Source organism: Dromiciops gliroides, chromosome 4 (assembly GCF_019393635.1).
Source record: "Dromiciops gliroides isolate mDroGli1 chromosome 4, mDroGli1.pri, whole genome shotgun sequence".
Taxonomy (NCBI): Eukaryota; Metazoa; Chordata; class Mammalia; order Microbiotheria; family Microbiotheriidae; genus Dromiciops; species Dromiciops gliroides.
The window spans coordinates 111,654,830-111,673,411 of NC_057864.1; the positions used below are offsets into that span (position 1 = coordinate 111,654,830).

The 18,582-nt window shown below is 35.6% G+C and overlaps 1 protein-coding gene across 5 annotated transcripts in view; it reads left to right on the forward strand.

The window, feature by feature from the left end:
• Positions 1–17,317, forward strand: part of RCOR3 (REST corepressor 3) — a 53,875-nt gene extending 36,558 nt beyond the window's left edge. For 3 of the 5 annotated variants that reach the window (XM_044003789.1, XM_044003788.1, XM_044003790.1), the window contains 3 exons: positions 281–338; positions 13,805–14,046; positions 14,493–17,317. In XM_044003789.1, coding sequence (XP_043859724.1) covers positions 281–338; positions 13,805–14,046; positions 14,493–14,837 — 645 coding nt within the window. In that variant the 3' untranslated portion in view covers positions 14,838–17,317. The remainder of the gene's footprint in view (positions 1–280; positions 339–13,804; positions 14,047–14,492) is intronic. The other 2 variants (XM_044003791.1, XM_044003792.1) reach the window with 1 other exon arrangement.
• Positions 17,318–18,582: the final 1,265 nt, after the last annotated feature.

Sequence of the window (18,582 nt, forward strand, 5' to 3'; positions counted from 1 at the left end):
AATAGAAAACTAGTAATAGGGTAACCTAATAGATTTTCTCAAGCTTTAATGTCAGTTACTGCTGAACAGATGTTGATTCAGAATCCTCAAGTTAGCACATTTCCTTTTCAGGGTGGGTAAAAGGTAACTTAGAGTATTTTAATTCCTTTTATAAGGAATATCTTACAGTCAAGACTTATGGAATTCTTATGTCTATGATACAAGTGAAAAGTTAAAAATAAGCACTTTGGAAATGTCTTTCTTCATGTCCTCATTAGGAAACTTCTCTTTAATTTTGTAGTCAAATCAGAAAATTAATGCCCGTTGGACCACAGAGGAGCAGCTTCTAGCAGTGCAAGGTATATTAAAGATAAGCAGTTATTGTTATTCATAATTATTATCTTTAACTTGGCATGAAAGATAACTACCACAGTTCTTGCCTTCCTTCATAATGGATCAGAAAGGGGCTCTTATGTTTATACCATGCAGATCTGATGACTAGGAGTTCTGTATTCTACTTCTGGATATGCCTCTGACTCATGTGCTAACCCTATGTGCCTCTTTTTGTCCTGAACAGTATGCAGCACACTTTTAGCACATAATATATAAATAAAATTTTAGTGATGACAGTTGTGGGCAAGTCATTCGGATGCCCTATACCCTGCTTTTTCATCCCTACAACTGAGTTCATTCATTTTACATTCATTCTTTGAAAATTTACAGTGAAAGTACATTTGAACTGTGATGTGTTATTTGTTTCTCTGATTTATTTACATGTTAGTATTTCTCCATTATATAAATTAAGCTATATAATCTAGATACTAAAATGTTTGCTGTATATAATATGCTTTGTTCAATAGATATGTTACTGGAAAGTTATTTGTAAACTGATTTTTAAAACCCATATCACAACTTTAAGTGCCCTAAGGAAGGTGATTATTAAAAGAAACATTTTAAATATTTTTAAAACGTTTTAAAATATTTAAGAAATTATTTTAAAATATTAAACATATTTAAGAAGCATTTTTAAATATTTCATAAAACAAAGTCCTTTTGTATTCTGAATAATCACAGATAAATTAGGAGCTATTCTTTTTGGACATTCAATATGAAGTTTTCTTAAAGTATTATTTGTTCAGTGGTTGTATATGTCAACAAGACAGTCTAAAAGGTTCTCTCTAAATCTGATTTAGGGGAAGGGTATTATTATCATTTTTATCTAGTTTACTATTTAGAAAGAATCAACCTAGTATATACACACATCTCTGACAATGACAACCTGAAGCCCATCTTTTAGCATGTCATAAGATTCTTTTGAGAATCTAATATGGTAAATGTTTAAGCAAGCATTTCTCAGATTTTAAGACAAGGTAATTGAAGACTAACTCTTTGATGACTCTGACTTGGATTAGGGAGAGCTAGAGCAAGCCAATGTGGTGACACAATGGGAGTATGTGTCACATGAAGGTATCAGCCACTGCACTGACCCACCCAGCTATTTCTTAGCCAAAAATAACTTGAACTACTATCTCTGAGGCCTTGGTTGATGTGAAAGGATTTCCTAAGAATGCCTTTCATCCTTACCCAGTCAAAGTTGGAGCTGGTTGCTATGCTTGTGAACTGCAGTTGTTCCTAGTCCAAATTCAGGCTGCTGACTGGTGACCATAGTGTATTTGTCGCAGATAATTGTCGTGTAAGAAAACTACAAAAGCTAACATGTTAAATCAATCACACAAATAAAAGTCATGCATTTACCTTCCAAAATGTTTAGTCTTCTTTTAGAGAAAGCTGAGCACACATGTTAAGCAGCTGTTGTATATATTTTGTTTTGTTTTGAACTTGGATTTTGGTCATTTGTCTTAATAAGCCTCACCGTTTACCATAGCTATCTTTATTTCAAATCATGAGACCTAACTTTAACAAAGAAGTTGGTTTTGAATAGATATTGTTATTCATATAAAGTATCTAAGAATTAAATCCTGGACCATTAGAATTTGTTTACTTAAAGATCATAATTTTGACCCAGCCCCTGATTAATGGAAGAGGGAGTAGAAGTTTTTGTATAGGAGCCCTTAGCTCAAACCAGTTCTAACATTTCACTGTATTTATTACATTTTAATAATCCCTTTTTAAATCTTCCTGCCACATTATGTTTAGAATTATAGCCATTGAATTTTGTACAAGGTCCTGATTCTTGCTCCAAATTAAGACCAGCAGATGCTGTGGCAGAATGTGTACATTTCAATTCAAGTGTGTAAACGGGGATAGTCTTAAAGTTCAGAAATTCAAAGAAAAACAATGAAGGATTCATACAATCAAATTATAGATTTTTAGTCAAATATTTACCTCATTGGGTTGTTGTGAGAATCACATAATGTCTGAAGTGCTTTGGAAACCTTAAACCATCATGTTAGGCAAAATTTTTATTGTTATCAACTATATGCTAGAAAGTCATCTTGTACTTTATGAACACCTAGAATCTTTTTAAATACAGCTTTTAAGCGACCCTTAAATTAATATAAAGTACAATTGCAGTTTACTGAAGGTTGTGAATGCTCTTAAGGTTTTGCAATTCCTTGCAAATAGTATAAAATAGAATGTAGACTAGTTGTGCATTGAATAGTAGTTTAGGAGACAGACAAAAATGACATTTTTCTCTTTCATCTCAAATACTTAAAACATCTATGCAATCCACAAGAGGCTTATTCTGCTAACTGCCTAATCTAATAATAATGACATCTGTACCTAACTCTCTTGTGTGGTGATGAGATATAATTAGAAAGAGTAAAAGATGTTAATGGATCTTGAATTTAGTGCTGTTTTAGTAAATGGGTGAATTGGTTGTTCTAGAATCAAGGAAAAGATTTACAATTTTATTCTAAATAGCTATCTTCAAAATAATTTTTGAACCTAGCAATATGCTGTTGAAGTCATGTCCTAGACCTCAAATATGCCTTTGTTATATTTTCTTAGGAGAGACAGAAACTATCTAATGTGACTATTTCTTAAGGAATGAAAAAAATTTAACGTATTATTATTTTTCATGATACTGCAAACTGAACCAAAATGTAGAAGCTATTTGAGTTGGGGTCTTTGTGTTTTTGTTTCATGGAAGCATAGTAAATTACTCTTTCTTTATAATCTGGTTCAAAAATAACTACAATGATCATTTAAACCATACTGTTTGATCATTTGTTTGCTTATGTACATCTGGACTAAATCTTGCTTTCAATTATTTGTTAATATTCGAGTGTAATATAGTTTTGATGTAGTTTACGTATAGTTGTATATAGTCTGGACCTAAAAGTCCAGAACTCTTAAACTGAAATGTGAAATTACCTTTCTCAGCTCAGAAAAATTATGAGCCAGATATTCAGGAAGTTTACAGAGAGGACAGCTGTATTTATTTTAATATTTTGTGCCCATCTTAGCCATCCATGATACTATTTCTTTCCAGCTTAAAATGGATACCAAAGAGTCCTGAGGTAGAGCCAGGAAAAGGAAGGAAATTGGAGGGGGGGAAACCCAGACAACGCACCCAAGATAGGTGCTTACCATGTAACTAAATTATCTTGTTTGGAATGTAATCCCTAGGTGATCCACACACCCATATTTAAATATAATTACTAGCATATATTCTAAAGCCAAATATTCATGCTTTTGTTTATTCATGCCGTAACTTATTAATGAAGATCATCAAGAATTGATTATATATATTATTATTAATATTAAGAAGCTCAACAAGACTTCATTAGAAAATACCATTTGGTCCTTATTCTGTTAAGCATTAAATCTAAACATAATAATAATAGAAAGATGCTTTTATTTTTCCTGAAATTATTGAATTAATCCTTTCCTATTCCTTGTAATTTTCTCAAAATTGATATTTATTCAAGAACAAAAAGTTAGCATTTTTTACAACTTTAAATTATAAACATTTAAAAATTGATAATATTTTTTCATTCTGTAGTTAATTCTTTGTCTTAAGAGATAAAGGTTGAGGGAGAGGAGATGGATTTGTGTATACTTATGCCCATCCTTAAAGTCTTCATTTTCAAAATAAGCCTATATTTCTTAAATTCATAGATACTCTACAGATAATATATATGTTGAGTGTGTGTGTGTGTGTGTGTGTGTGTGTGTGTGTGTGTGTGTGTGTGTGTGTGTGTGTACTAGATCTGTGATTTCATTAGTATAAGGAACTCCCAGTGAGGATATTCCTTCTACCAGCGGAAAGTGATACCTACTCTTCAAATTAGAGTCTTAAGAGGAGCTGGTGACATTGAACACTTAAGTGACTTGCCCAGATTCAAACATCTATAGATGTCAGCATCAGAGTTTGAACCTGTCTTCTTAACTCTGTGATTGAATCACAGAATTTAAGAATCAGCAGAGACCTCAGCAACCTGTACACTGAAGGAATGCTTATTGTCATGTGTTCAGCCTCTGCACAGAGACCTTCAAAGAGAGGGAACTGTCCACTTTTTGAAGTAGCCCATCTACTTTGGATGGCTCTAATCATTAAAAAATTTTTCCTGACACCAAGCCAAAATTGGCCGCCTTGCACCTTCCACCAGAACTAATTCATCCTTCACCTGACAGCCCCAAAGACAGCTATTATCCCACTCCCCACATTTTCTCTTCTCCGGGCTAAAACATACTTATTTACTTCAACCATTCCTCAAATGAAATGAACTCAAGGTCCTTCACCATCTTGTTAGCCCTTCTGTGGTTACTTACTAGCTTATCAGTGTCCTTTTTAAACTGATGAGGGCTATTTAGGGCAGAGTATAGTGGGACCATCATGTCTGTATTCCTGAAAACTATACGTCTCTTAATACAGCCCAAGATTGCATTACCTTTTTTGGTTAACGTACTGCAGATTCATTGAGTTTTCAGTCCCAGTTCTTTTTTCAGAACAGTTGCTTTTTTAACCTTGCTTCCCCATCTTGTACTGGTCATTTTTTTACACTCAAGTATAAAACTTTCTTTATATTTACTTTCATTATATTTCATTTTTAATTCAGCCCAATGGTCTAGCCTGTCATGATCCTTTCGGATACTGATTTTTGTCATCCAGTATTCTAATTATCTCTTACAGTTTAGTGTTACCTACGAATTTGTTGACCATACTATCTATCCCTTTATCCAGATCATTGATGAAAGTGGTAAACCTCATAAGGCTTGAGCACAGATCCCTGTGTGTATTTCATGGGAGACTTCCTTCCACATTTACATAGAAGCATTAACAATTACTGTTTGATTTCAGCCATTCAGCCAGTTCCAAATCAATTCAGTTTCATTGTCATACAGAACACATCTACTATTCTCTCCACCATAATATAATGAGATACTTTGCCAAAAGTGATGGAATTGAAGTCAGCATGTCAGGGTTTACATCTTTGCTCTGCCACTTCTTACCTGTGCAGTCTTGAGCAAGTCACTTAAATTTTCTGGGCCTCAGTTTCCTTATCTGTAAATTGGAGAGGTTGGCCTATATGACCTCTGAGGTTTCTTCCACCTCTAAATCTGAATCATTTGTTCTAGGTCAATAGTTCTCTAAGTAGGGGGTGAGAGGATAGTTCTTGGTGTTTACGAGTATAAAGGAGTCCTGAGACCAACAAGTTTGAGAACTGTTGATCCAGGTAAACTCTGCACAGCATTCCCCTCATCTGTTTTAGTAATCCAGGCAGAAAAGGAAATGAAGATAGTGTGGCATGGCCTGTTCTTGATGAAAACTTGATGGCTCTTTGTAATTATTCCTTCCCTCTCTAGATGTTGACCAACTGTAATTTCCCCAGAAATCTCAGGAAAAATCATGTTTGTTGCTCACATTCTGTTCTCTCTCTCTTTTTTTTTTTTAAAGCTGGATATTTGCCTTTCTTCAATCTTGTGATGCCTTCCCTCATTTTCTGTGATTTTTCAAATATTAGATCGGTTTAGCCATCACACCTCCCAGGTTTTCAGTACTTATGGATGTACTTTAGCTGGGCTGGGTGACTGAAATTCTTAAAGGGCACGAATTACCATCTCCTTATTCATCTTGGACATACACTCCCTGTTAGCTATTTTGGTTGTCATTTCCGGTATAAAAACGCTAAGTAAGAATTTAGTAGCTCCACATTCTCTCTGATGTTCATTATAATTTCATTTGCCCCACCCAAAGGTCACATACTACATGGCCTTTCTACATTTTCTCTTGTAGTTATGTGAAAATGTTTGTCTTGGTCTGTGAAGATCCATTTATAAATATCAGCACTTGAGCTGCCTTTTTTCACATAGTAGGTTCTCATTTAGAAAGTCCTCACAAATCGAATCTGTCTCCCACATGACAGCCCTGCAGCTGTCTTTTCTCCCCCAGTTTTCTTTTCTCTAAGCATTCCCTAGTTTCCTCACCAGTGGCTATATGGTATGAAGAATCCCTTTACCACTTGGATCATCCTTGGATGGTCACACTCCAGTTTTTCACAATCACTTTCTTAAAATAGAGGCTTCAGATCCAGATTTGGTACCATACCAATCAAATTACCAAAATAATATATTATAGAATTAGATAAAATAGTAAATTCATTCGGAAGCCTAAAAGATCATAAATATCAAGGAGCATATTGGGTGAAAAAATCAGAAAAAGGATAGCTTAATGCTATGAGATCTCAAATTATTCTACAAAGTAATGTCAAACCATCTGATACTGCATTAAAAAAATATAAAACAGATCAGTGAAGTCAACTTGATAAATAAATACAAAAAATATGTATAGCATTCTAATGTTAGATAAATCTAAGAACTCAAAACTACTGGGGAAGGGATTGCTTATTCATTTAAAACTACTGGGAAATGGAAAATGGGTTGTTGAAAACTGGAGCTATATCAGCATCTTCTTTATAAATTCCAAATGGATGAATGTTAGTATTAAAAAGTCACATCACAGGGGGCAGCTAGGAGGTGCAGTGGATAAAGCACTGGCCCTGGATTCAGGAGTACCTGAGTTCAAATCTGGCCTCAGATACTTGACACTTACTAGCTGTGTGACCCTGGGCAAGTCACTTAACCCCCACTGCCCTGCCAAAAAAAAAAAAAAGTCACATCACAAAAAGAGATTAAAATGAAAGGTTAAAATATTCAGGATTCCAAAGAAGGGAACATATGACCAGATGAGGAGTAGGAGAAGATGGTAAATAAAATATTATGTTAAAATTTTAAGAGATTTTGCACAAATAAAATCAAAGCAGGTTGCTGCCCACTTATTTTTTTTTTTACTTCCCTTTCCAGTGATTTCAAGAACAAATCTGGGAACTCAATATTTCTTTAATCATATTTTATGGTTGTAATAAATTAAAAGGTTAAAAGAACCATAAAACAATCTGCCCAAGACACTAATGATATTTTCAAGTCATTATGAATAACAAAGTGTGGAATCCTCAAGGTTACATCCTTGAATTGAATCCTCAGTTCAGTTACATTAATGATATTTCCAAGAATAGGTACTCCCCAGCCTGTGTAACCTGTTCTAGTGTCCAGTCCTCCTTAAATGTTCAGTTGTTTTTTTTTTCCTGAAACATAAACCTGTTATCCCTGCAGTTGTTGCATTCCAGTAGGGAGGTGAAATATTGCTCCCCTGCAATTCTGTTTTGTTCAGTTATACAAAGCTTTTTAGAGATCACTTTGGGTCCAAAATTTATATTTAAATAATAAAAGTTTTATATACCTTCTCACTTGTAAACTGTAAGTAGAAATCTATAAAAATAATAGTGTTATCTTTAGTGAAGTTATAAAATGTTAATCCTGAAAAGGAAAAACAACATTAAATTGTAACTTAAACTTAAGCTTTTAAATCAGGCCAGGCTGTAAAATCCTGTTGTTTCTGATTGTTTTAACTTCCTAAAGAAATGAGATAGAAGAAATACATGCAAATAAGACTGCCTGTGTACAGCAGTGTACCCCACTGCTTTTTCTGGGGCATTTGGACAACTAGCTCTGAGTTAGCACTCTTCTTGCATGTCAGTTGTTATTCAGTAAATCGTCACCCAGCCTGAAATTGGTGAGCATATATACAATGGTACCCATCTTTCTCTTGGGAGACTGTGCTTTCAAACCCTCCTCCCCAACTAATATTTTTGTTTGTAGTATAACTTGAGATTGAACACCAAAAACAGTTTTCCATTCCATGAAGATATCACTGTTAATTTTTAATACTTCCTCTCCTGTATACCCTGTTCAGACGCACAGTGCACAATAACCAGCAAAATAACCTCTGTCCCAGAGGCAAATGACTCCTCTTAAATGTTACCTCCTGCTGCCTTTGATTCTTCTTTTTATTATTTTTGAGAGTTGTCACCAACCTAGCAGTTGTTTTCCTTTCTAACCACTGTGACCTTGAACCCAGGAATCTTGTTGTTTAAGAAAAAAAATCATGTACTGCAGTACATAGAGGAGACAGATTTGATGGAGGTGAGAGAAAAATTTAAGAACAATATATGAAAGATCAGAAGGGAGACAGAAAGGCACAACTATCTGAAGAGGCTGAAGACTTGCCTGAGGTAGATCACCAGACAAAGCATAATGTAGAAAATCTCTATATGTTCCTTAGGGGCATAAGATTCAGACCTAGAAAGGGAAGTTAGCATCTTTGGCAACAAACACATTTAGTATAGAAATAAGGCAATGAAACCCAGAGATGGGAAAATGACTTGCCCAAAGTCACACAAGGAGAAAGTGTCAACAAGGAAGTGATTCCAGGTCTCTTTCTGTTGTGTTATACTGCTCGATCTCTTAAATTGTATTTGATTAAACGAAACTGTAAAAAGAGAACCTAGAACCTCGAAGTTTTTGTAATAGGATATGGGAAGGGCTACAACCCAGAACAAAAAAGCCAGGCAGTCAAAAATGTCATGTTATTTTTCATTGAAGAAGCTATTGACAACATCAAGACTCATTAGCTCTGGAAATTTGGTGCTAGGAGACAAAGTCAAAGGAAAAAAAATTCTCATACCTATTTTAAGTCTTTATTAAAATTGAATTCCTGAAAATTGGGTATTGAAAATGCTACTAGAGAGCCTGTGGCCAGCGCTACAAAGTAGCAAAAGCTATTCTGCCATCTACACCTTCCTTTCCCCTTTCTTGAAGTTTAAAGCCATGTGTGGCAGTAAACAGTTGTAGTCCCTGCTGCAGAGGTGGCTGAGACTTGAGTTTGAAAGTTCTAAGCTTTTGAATGTGTGTCCAGAATAAGTCTGCCACTAATTTGGTGAGCCCCTGGGAAAGCTACCAGGCTACCTGAGAAACCTTGGGGGCACTGGCCCAGGTCAGGAAACATAGAGCAGGTGAAAGCTTTTGTGCCAATCACTATTGAGATGGAACCCATGAGTAGCTGTAGCACTTCCAGCCTGGGCAGAATAGGGAGGCTCAGGAAGGAAAGAGAAATTATAGGGAGTGGAAAAAATGTATCTTCCCATCTGTTTACCATTTGGAATTCAGATTTCCCCATTTGTGCTGACTGGATTGCATACTCAGAATTGCCTGACACTGGTCAAGGTAAAAGAAAGGAAAAGGGGATTTTCAAACTTGTCAAGCACTATAAAAACCTCATGATTTACAAAGTTAGTCAGTTGCCATAATGAAGAAAGATATTTTTTAAAAAAAAAACAAACTTACCACCTTGAAAGCTCACGATCTCTCGCTCTCTCCCTCTCTCTCCCTCCCTCCTTCCCCAAGCACACATGCACAATTTAATTGAAGACTACTGTGCAGCTCTTCCCCACTCATATCCAATTCACATGCAAATCAAGACATCACCCTTGTGAGGTTATTGGTCCTCTTGAAGAATAAAGAATGACCAACATTAACAATATGAGTTTATAAAGGGTAGCAGGGCAAAGAATACTGGCCTTGGAGTCAATAGCTTGGGTTCAATAGCTTGCCTCTAGCAAATACAGACTGTATTACCCTGGGCAAGTCATATAATCATTTGGTATGCCAAGGCAACTATTTAAGGCTGTAACTAGTAAACACCATTGCAGCTCTGCAGTGGGAGAAAGCGTTTCTTCATCGCCTGTCTAGACCAAAGCAAAATGTTTTTTTAAGAACCGTACATAGACATTTTGAGCTGCTTTGTTTTAGTTCTAGGGATGTTTTCATCTTAAGTAATTTCTACTGTGATTTTATTGGTTAATAATATTTTGTTGGTTAATGATAGTATAAAATGTGGGTATAGGTTTCTTCAGCTTCAACCTTCACCCTCCTCACCCCACTAAAAAGTGATTTTTTTTTTACCTCAAAGAGGGAAACCAGAGTGTTAAGCTATTTTCTTATAGCTTTCAGGAAGTTTTTAGAAATCTAGGCATATCTTTAACCCTTGACATGCTTAAATTTGTTTTAGTATTCTGTACATTTTTTCCAGTGACTATTGAGTGTATGTCTGTCCTATGATTGGGAGATTGAACTAAGAAACCATCTCAGCCAAACCAGCCTAAGTTTTACACTTATGTGAAAATGTTAATTAAGACATTTTGTTCAGTCCCTTTTCCGGACTCTCAAATCAGTATTTTGATGTTAAAAGTTGGACACTTTACTAGGTGCAGCTAGGAACTGAGGCTATTCTGGCTTTTTGTTAAAGCAAGTTGCTTCCTAATACTGCTTCCTATCTGAGTTGCCCTGCTAACCAAAGTAGCAGATTCGCTTTAATTTTACACTATGCTAGGCACAGGGGATATAAAAACAAAAAATGAAATAGTCACTTTTCTCAAGGAGTTTATATTCCATTGGTGGAGACAACATGGTTATTTTCTACACCAGAGAAGCAGCCTAACAGGAGTGGAGAAGCAAGAAGCAGTCAGGAAAAGGAGACTGGTCTACAAAATATGAGAGGGGGTCATTGATTAGAAGTAATTTAGAGTCTAATTCCACTTAGACATTGTTGGACCTGGAATCTTCAGGTTTCTTCTACAAGTATGTTCAGAGTTCAGTTTCATTTTGTGAATAAAACCTACTACTGAGTATGCACAGTGGAAGCTATAAAGTCATTTAGTATCCTCTTCATTTTAGTTTATTTAAGGTTTAACAGGGACCAGGAAGGAAAAGACAGAAGCTTTGCTCAAGTTTATTTGACTAATTTTTTCCTTTGCTAAAAGGTAGTCAATAAGCATTGTGTTGATCACTACAGACTCAGCCATATGAGGCATTTAGAAAAACTGATATATCATTGGTACCTGAAAGAAATTTACCATGAAAGTGGGGAGCGGATGGAGAAGAAACATACAGACTCTTAACCTTCTGCCCAAGGAACTTTATTCTCCTCAAACCCTATTCATCCACACCCATAAGGTGTTGTGAGGGTCTAGGAAGTACTTCTATGAAAAAGCATCTCTGTATTTGAAGTATAGAAATAGTGTTTGCCTGGTTGTGGCTCTTGAAATTCTGAAAATCAGTATATTCTGTTGTCAGAAAACTTGGCCTTCCCTCTATTGTAGATTAGGACTCCCTAGCAGCACAGTGCTACAATTATAGGAAAATGTCATTAGCTTCTAACCACCTCCACCTTTACTTGTAAAAGTGGCACCAATATATAACCTTTATAAAGAAGCATTTTGTGAAGAAATGAGAAATTGCACCTACCTTCTTTACAGAAATTGGGAGAGACCTGTTTGTGGAACACTTGACTATACTGTCAGACTTGATTGTATTTTGGGGTTACTAGAAATGGGTGAGGAAGGGAGAGAGGGAAAGATTATATTTGTAAATAGTGATGTAAGAACAAAATCTGTCAATTATTTTTTTAAAATGAATGCCTTGCATGGCCCTTGAGTGGTAGCAATACATATCCGCATGTGTAGTGATCATACACTCCATGATTTTGTCACTGAATAAAACACTAGTGGAGACTACATTATACCAGACTCATAAATGTCATGGGATTCTAACAAATCATTTGATGGAAGTAAAGGTAATTTAAATATATGTTATCAAAAAGTTTAAACGATGTTACAAATAGCAACTTGTTGTTACTTAAATGCCATTGCATTTCTCCTGTTTCCATTTTAGAACTAAAATGTATAGTTCTCAAACCCTCAACTATATCTATATGTATAGATCTATCTATATGCACACAATTTACAAAACGGAAGTACATAATAGGGAACAAAGTTTCAGTGTTTCAAGTAGTATTTTATACCTACTGTGTCGAGAACTGTATGGTATTTACACCATGGTATTAAGAGCTTGGGTAGCTAAGTGGTTCATTGGTTAGAGTGCTGTGAGTAGAATAAGGAAGACCTCAGTTCAAATCCAGTCTAAGACACTTACTAGCTGTGTGACCCTGGGCAAATCACTTAACCCTAATCCCCTGGGGAAGGAAATGGCAAACCACTCCAGTGGCTTTGCCAAGAAAACCCCATGAACAGTATGATCCATGAGGTCACAGAGTCTGATATGACTAAATGACTGAACAACAACAAATTAAGAGTTTATTTCATTCCTTTTCCTACAATAATTCACTTAGTTTGATTTTTCATTTATGCCTAATTTTTACTTATGTTGGATTAATATGCTCTTACAGTTTGATTTTTATTGCTTTCATTTTTGCCTCTTTTATTGCTAAAGTTCTGGTGCCTTTGAATGTGGCTACCAAATGAAGAGACCAAAATATCCGATTTTTTTTTTCTAACTTGAACTAAATGCCCTTCTTCATGACACTTCCATCTTTAAAATTATACAGTGAACTCCTTTTAAAAAATAAAGCTACAGGGGCAGCTAGGTGGCGCAATGGATAGAGCACCAGCCCTGGAGTCAGGAGTACCTGAGTTCAAATCCGGCCTCAGACACTTGATACTTACTAGCTGTGTTACCATAGGCAAGTCACTTAACCCCAATTGCCTCACCAAAAAATTAATTAATTAATTAAAGCTACTTAGTAATAGAGAACACTAGAAAAATAAATGATTCAAGGCCTAGCAAAATAATGCATTCATAAATTTATACAGTTAAATTTTATTAACCATTATTGTCATATACAATGTCCTTAATGGAAAGTACACTTTACCACGTACACATGTAGCAGCCAATTTTTTAAAATTCTGTTGGTAGCACTCTCATGTATAATTGCAGAGACCAGCAACTGAGCACCAGTCAGAATTACTATCTTAAATTTTATACCCAGGAATCTTTTGTGGGTACAGACTTTAAAACATCCAAGCCTTGCTTTCAAGATTATGGTTGTTAACACTGTTCATAACTTAGTACAACAATAATTTCATAAATGCCTTCTTATTATAACAAACCTTTGCATTTAAATTCTGGGACACCCCATCCCCCCCCTTTTTTTTCTTTTTCTCATAACACCCCAGTGGTACAAGCATACATTAGTTTGCAAAGTAGCAATAAAGTAAAAACAGAAATTATTTCCTGAGAGAAAAACTCAGGCTAGCCATCTAGTTCTTTTAGGTAAGATGAAGTGGCCTACTGCTATCCAAGTTTGCTTATAATGTCGCTCAGATTTAGCTGACTGCCCAGGCTTTTAGGGGAAAAAAGTGAATGTGGCATTGACGATGGAGCAAAGAATTCAGTGTTTCTCAGTAAATGGACTGCATTTGGAAGCTCAAGGGAGAGGATTGGATAAAAAGCTGACTATTTAAAGACTGGTAAGTTGTGAATGCTTAGTAGAAGGCAAGTGGCTGGCTCAGTTAAGTAATATAAAATTTTTCATCTTGTGACCCTGGCTTAACAAATAAGATTTATCAATACTGGTATCTTGTATGTGTGCATGATGTATAGTACACAAAGCTTTCCTTATTGATTGTTCCTTCACAGGTGTATTATTTACTTTGCCTTCCAGGTGTCCGCAAATATGGTAAAGATTTTCAAGCTATTGCAGATGTAATTGGCAACAAGACTGTTGGCCAAGTGAAGAACTTCTTTGTAAACTACAGGCGTCGGTTTAACTTAGAGGAGGTATTGCAGGAGTGGGAAGCAGAACAAGGAACCCAGGCTTCTAATGGTGATGCTTCTACCTTAGGGGAGGAGACAAAAAGTGCTTCTAATGGGCCCTCAGGAAAGAGCACTGATGAAGAAGAGGAGGTGTGTTTGTCTATGAGATCTGAGCTAATATGAGTTGAGGAATAGCATTTCGTGTGGTATACCATAAGGTTAATTTATCAGGGGACTGGCAAATGAGCATGAAAGGTTGACAATACACTTACTCAGTGGTACATTTCTCGTGACTGTTGAGTCATAATGACATGCAGAGAGCTGATTCTGGAAGATTGGAGAGTGTATTGTTCTTTCATAGTCTTATTTTTATTTCCTCTGTTAAAACTGTTTACTAATAAAGTTGCTTGCCTGGTAGCTTCATTGCTTTTTTGTTTTTGTTTTTATTTTATTTTTAAAATAAATACATATAACTTGCGCTTCCAACAAATGCAGGTATTATGTTGTTGTATTTTTCTTTGACAATCCAAACTAGATTTTATTGAGCTCTGCAGGGACCAGCATCTCATGAAGGTTATTTGTTTCCTTTCCTGTAGGCACAGACCATTCAGGCTACCCAGTCTCTGGGCCCATCACCTCCTGCCCCAGCTTCCACTCCAACTCCAGCAGCCCCCATTGCCACTCTGAACCAGCCTCCACCACTGCTTCGTCCAACACTTCCTGCTGCCCCAGCTCTCCATCGGCAGCCTCCACCTCTCCAGCAGCAGGCCCGGTTCATTCAACCTCGGCCAACTCTCAATCAGCCTCCCCCACCTCTCATTCGCCCTGCTAATTCTATGCCTCCCCGTTTAAACCCAAGACCAGTGTTGTCGACAGTTGGTGGCCAACAGCCCCCATCACTTATTGGAATTCAGACAGACTCACAGTCTTCAATGCATTAAGGAAATGAAGTTGGACAGAGCTGAAGTAACTTCTACTCCCACCAGTATGCCAATGTTTGTCTGGCTGTTGAAAAAGAGAGGAAGGGGCAAACCTTTCTAGATCTTGAAGCAGAAAGTTTCAAAGTGAGGCTGCAAGTCAATGTTTGCTGCAGTGGAACAACATAAGTGGACATCTACAACATTTTTCAGTGCACCAGACTAAAATATTACACAACATGAAGCCTCCAATTAGCCCTTTTTTCTATGAATACTTGTTCAAGGAAGTTTCCCACAAAAGGAAAAAAAAAAAGATTGTGTTCTGTGCACCAAGGTTATTTGATTTTTACTGTATTTATTTTACTGAAGTTCTTTATATTCCAACCTCTTTATATTCAAAGTTCATAGTACAAGAATATGTCTATTTAGGAATTGTGAAAACTCCATAGACTTTGAAATTAACATGGAGTTTGGCTTTTTTTGTTTGCCTTCTCAATTTAATTTTTTTAAAAAATATTTTCCTATGTTAGGAGTGAAAGAATAAATAGCCTGCATTTCAGTTTTTGGCAAATGTCCTATGAGAAATAGTATGATTCAATGCACCTTTAAGAAAATGCAGCAGCTTTACCTTTTTTTTTCCTCCAAAAGACATTGCATTCTTTCTAATGGAAACTTAAGATATATGTGTATGTATATGTATGTATATGTGTATATCTATGCATTCCTTTGAAAGAAAGCAATTTAATCAATTGCAAAGCAATTACATGAAGTCACAAAGAATGTACTGAATTTATCCCTCTTAAGTGATGTTGGGTCTTAATATAAAGTTGGATTCCTCATTTAAAGGTTAATTGGCCCATCATCCACAGGAAGAGAGCTTACTACCAGTATTGGTTCCTTTTACTTTTCATTTAAGAATGAGGATATAATCTGCTAAAGTAGAGTGTCTTTGTTTAATTCCTTCCAAAACTGAAATTATTTTAAGAACGCTTTTTTTCTAGATTGTTAAATGCTACATGCTTTAAACCCATAGTTGCACGTAACAACTATTTGGAAGCTATAGGAGAGAGAATTATCAATTATGTGAAAGTGGTAGCTATGAAAAGTTATCTTTTTGAAATTTGGGTTTTCCAAACTAAAAATTGCCCCCCTCTCATTTCATATGTTTATCTTAAATGTTTTATTGATGAGTCTCCAATGTGCGATTTGGATGCATTTGTGAGTGTTCTTACAACTCATGAGTTTGTCTAGGACTTAATCATCAAAATTATTTGTTTTAAAATTAAGAATTTGATCTGTGCTATCTAAAGATATATCAAGTGTATGTTCATCAATTGTGCTTTTAACTAAAATAGAAGTGCTGAGAGCCCTTTTGTTAAGGCACCACTATCTGTAACCTTTTCTGTACACTATGTAATTATCAAGCACCTGCTAAGTGCTCTGTAGCACTATGCAATGAGAGATAGTGTTTCAGCAATCACAGTTTTGATAATAGAAAATTTTAATTCAGTATTGGAATCATGACATGAAAAGAGGTGGGCTTCCCTGGATGTTATTGTAGTGGAATTTAAGGTTAAATTTCTAATTTTTAACCTTAAGTGCATTCTCATAGCATAATTTCTTTAATTCAAAAACAATTCCTAATAACCCTTACGTATGTTATAGAGAGCTGATTTTTCCTGACATATTGGAAAATTATCCCCTTGGATTCTTCAATGCCTTAAAGCCAGTCTAAATTTTCCTCATTGGTTTTGATGCTAAAATGGTATTACTGCCTTCAATATAGGCCTTCAAAGTCTACTTAGAAGCAGTTTTCCCAAATACTAGAACTTTTTCAAGTAGTGCCAGTTTTTGACTTGGAATAACTAAATCTAACTCCTGACCTTCTAATAGAACCAGATGAAATCTAACTTGTATCCAAATTCTTAATTTTCAAAAATCCACTTAGAACATTTTGAACTTAAAATAACTATTGGAGACAGTTATGGTGTCTTAAGGGAAGGTATCTAAAGTATTTTTAAGTATATAGATTGACTCTCACAAATGTGCACAATATACCTTTGCAACTTTTTTTTGTCTTGTCTCTTGTCAATAGAACTTCAGTATACAGTATGTGGGGTGTATCAGTAAAGTTGGTCAACACCAGCATCTATCAAGCTTTTTAGTACTTTGTGATTCAGTTAAAATCTGTTCTTTCCCATACTTGGGCCAAGGTGCTGTAACTGAGGGATGTGCTGTAATTTGATTTACATACATTAGAGCACATAGTAGGGAAATCTTAGCTTCAGTAGTAACATGACAAATGTATATAGTGAAATGTCTTTTTATTGTGTGCTTTGCATATTATGTAAATACTTTGCACGTCTTCCCCCACTCCCATCCCCCCCCTTTTTTTTCTTTTTTCTTTTTTCTTTCTTTTTCTTTTTTTTTGGTTTAAGCAGTGTTTGGCCTAAAAGAGTGATATGCTTGCTGCTTAATCAAAGGATTAAAAATTTAAAGAAGTCTGTGTCTTCTATTTTTATATAATTTAACAACATGTGAAGAAATTAGGACCTTTTTACTGTGAAACTTTATATTAAGGAAAGACTTAGAAATATCTAAAATTAGCATTTTTGTTGATTTTAGGTTAAACGTTTTGAAAGCTATATAACTTTGGTAACTTCTAAGACATCACCAAAGTATTTTTCTGCTTATTAAAAAAATAAATGACATGTTGACACCTCTAATAAATGTAACAAATTGTATATTCTGCATGTTTCATCCTCAGTGTGATTAGATGAAGAAAATGAACCTTTTTTTTAGTTATTAAGCTAGCAAATAGAAAAGTGCAAAAACAGGTTTTGAAATCAAGTCAAACAATCTTAAGGTTAAGAGAACAACATGCTAAGAAAATGTGGTGCTGGTGTATTCAACATTGTTATTTATGATGCCGGGCCCTAGTAAGGTAACTAACGTCATGAGGCTTTAATGAAATGTTGGAGTTTATGGGAAAAGAAAAACTGATAACGTGAATTTTTTTCTCATCAATCTCCAGCCCTCTTCTGCACTGTTTCTGACAAACACTAACACTTTTTACGGAGTACCCAGAATCTCATACTTTGGAGAAAAAATAATCTGACTTCTGCTTTAAAGAGGGGAACTCATTGTCTCTAACAGCCATGTGCCATGCATATGTTGGTTTTCTTTGTTGGGTTTTAATCAGTATGTCTGTTTAATTTGCTCAACATTCAATGAGCTTTTCTTCAGCACCTACTTGTGTGCCAAATGCTAGTAAGTGTTGGAGGTATGTGTTTCTTCATTTTACTCTGTGCCACCAGAAAATAGATAATGTGTTACAATTACAGTTCCTTTTTTTTTTTTAAACCTTGATACATTTAATGTTCTAAGGCGCTTATGAAGTACCTGCTCTATGCCAGGCATGGTGCTGAGTTCTGAGGATACAAAAAAAAGGCAAAAGCAGCCCCTGCTCTCAAGGAGCTCAGTCTGTTGGGGAAGACATATAAACAATTATATACAAGTATATTTGGGGTAAATTGGAGATAATCAGAGGGAAGATGCTAGCATGAAAGGGGACTTAGATTTATACCAAAAGAGAAGATTTTAACTGAAATTTGAAGGAGGCAGAAAATTCAGGCTCCAGGAACAGCCAATGAAAAATGCTCGGTAAGGAGGTGATGGATCGTTGTGTGCGAGGAAGGGCAAAGAGGCCAGAGTCAAGTAGAAGAAGCCTGGAAAGGTACAGGGGTCAGGCGTGGATGGGTTTTTAGAG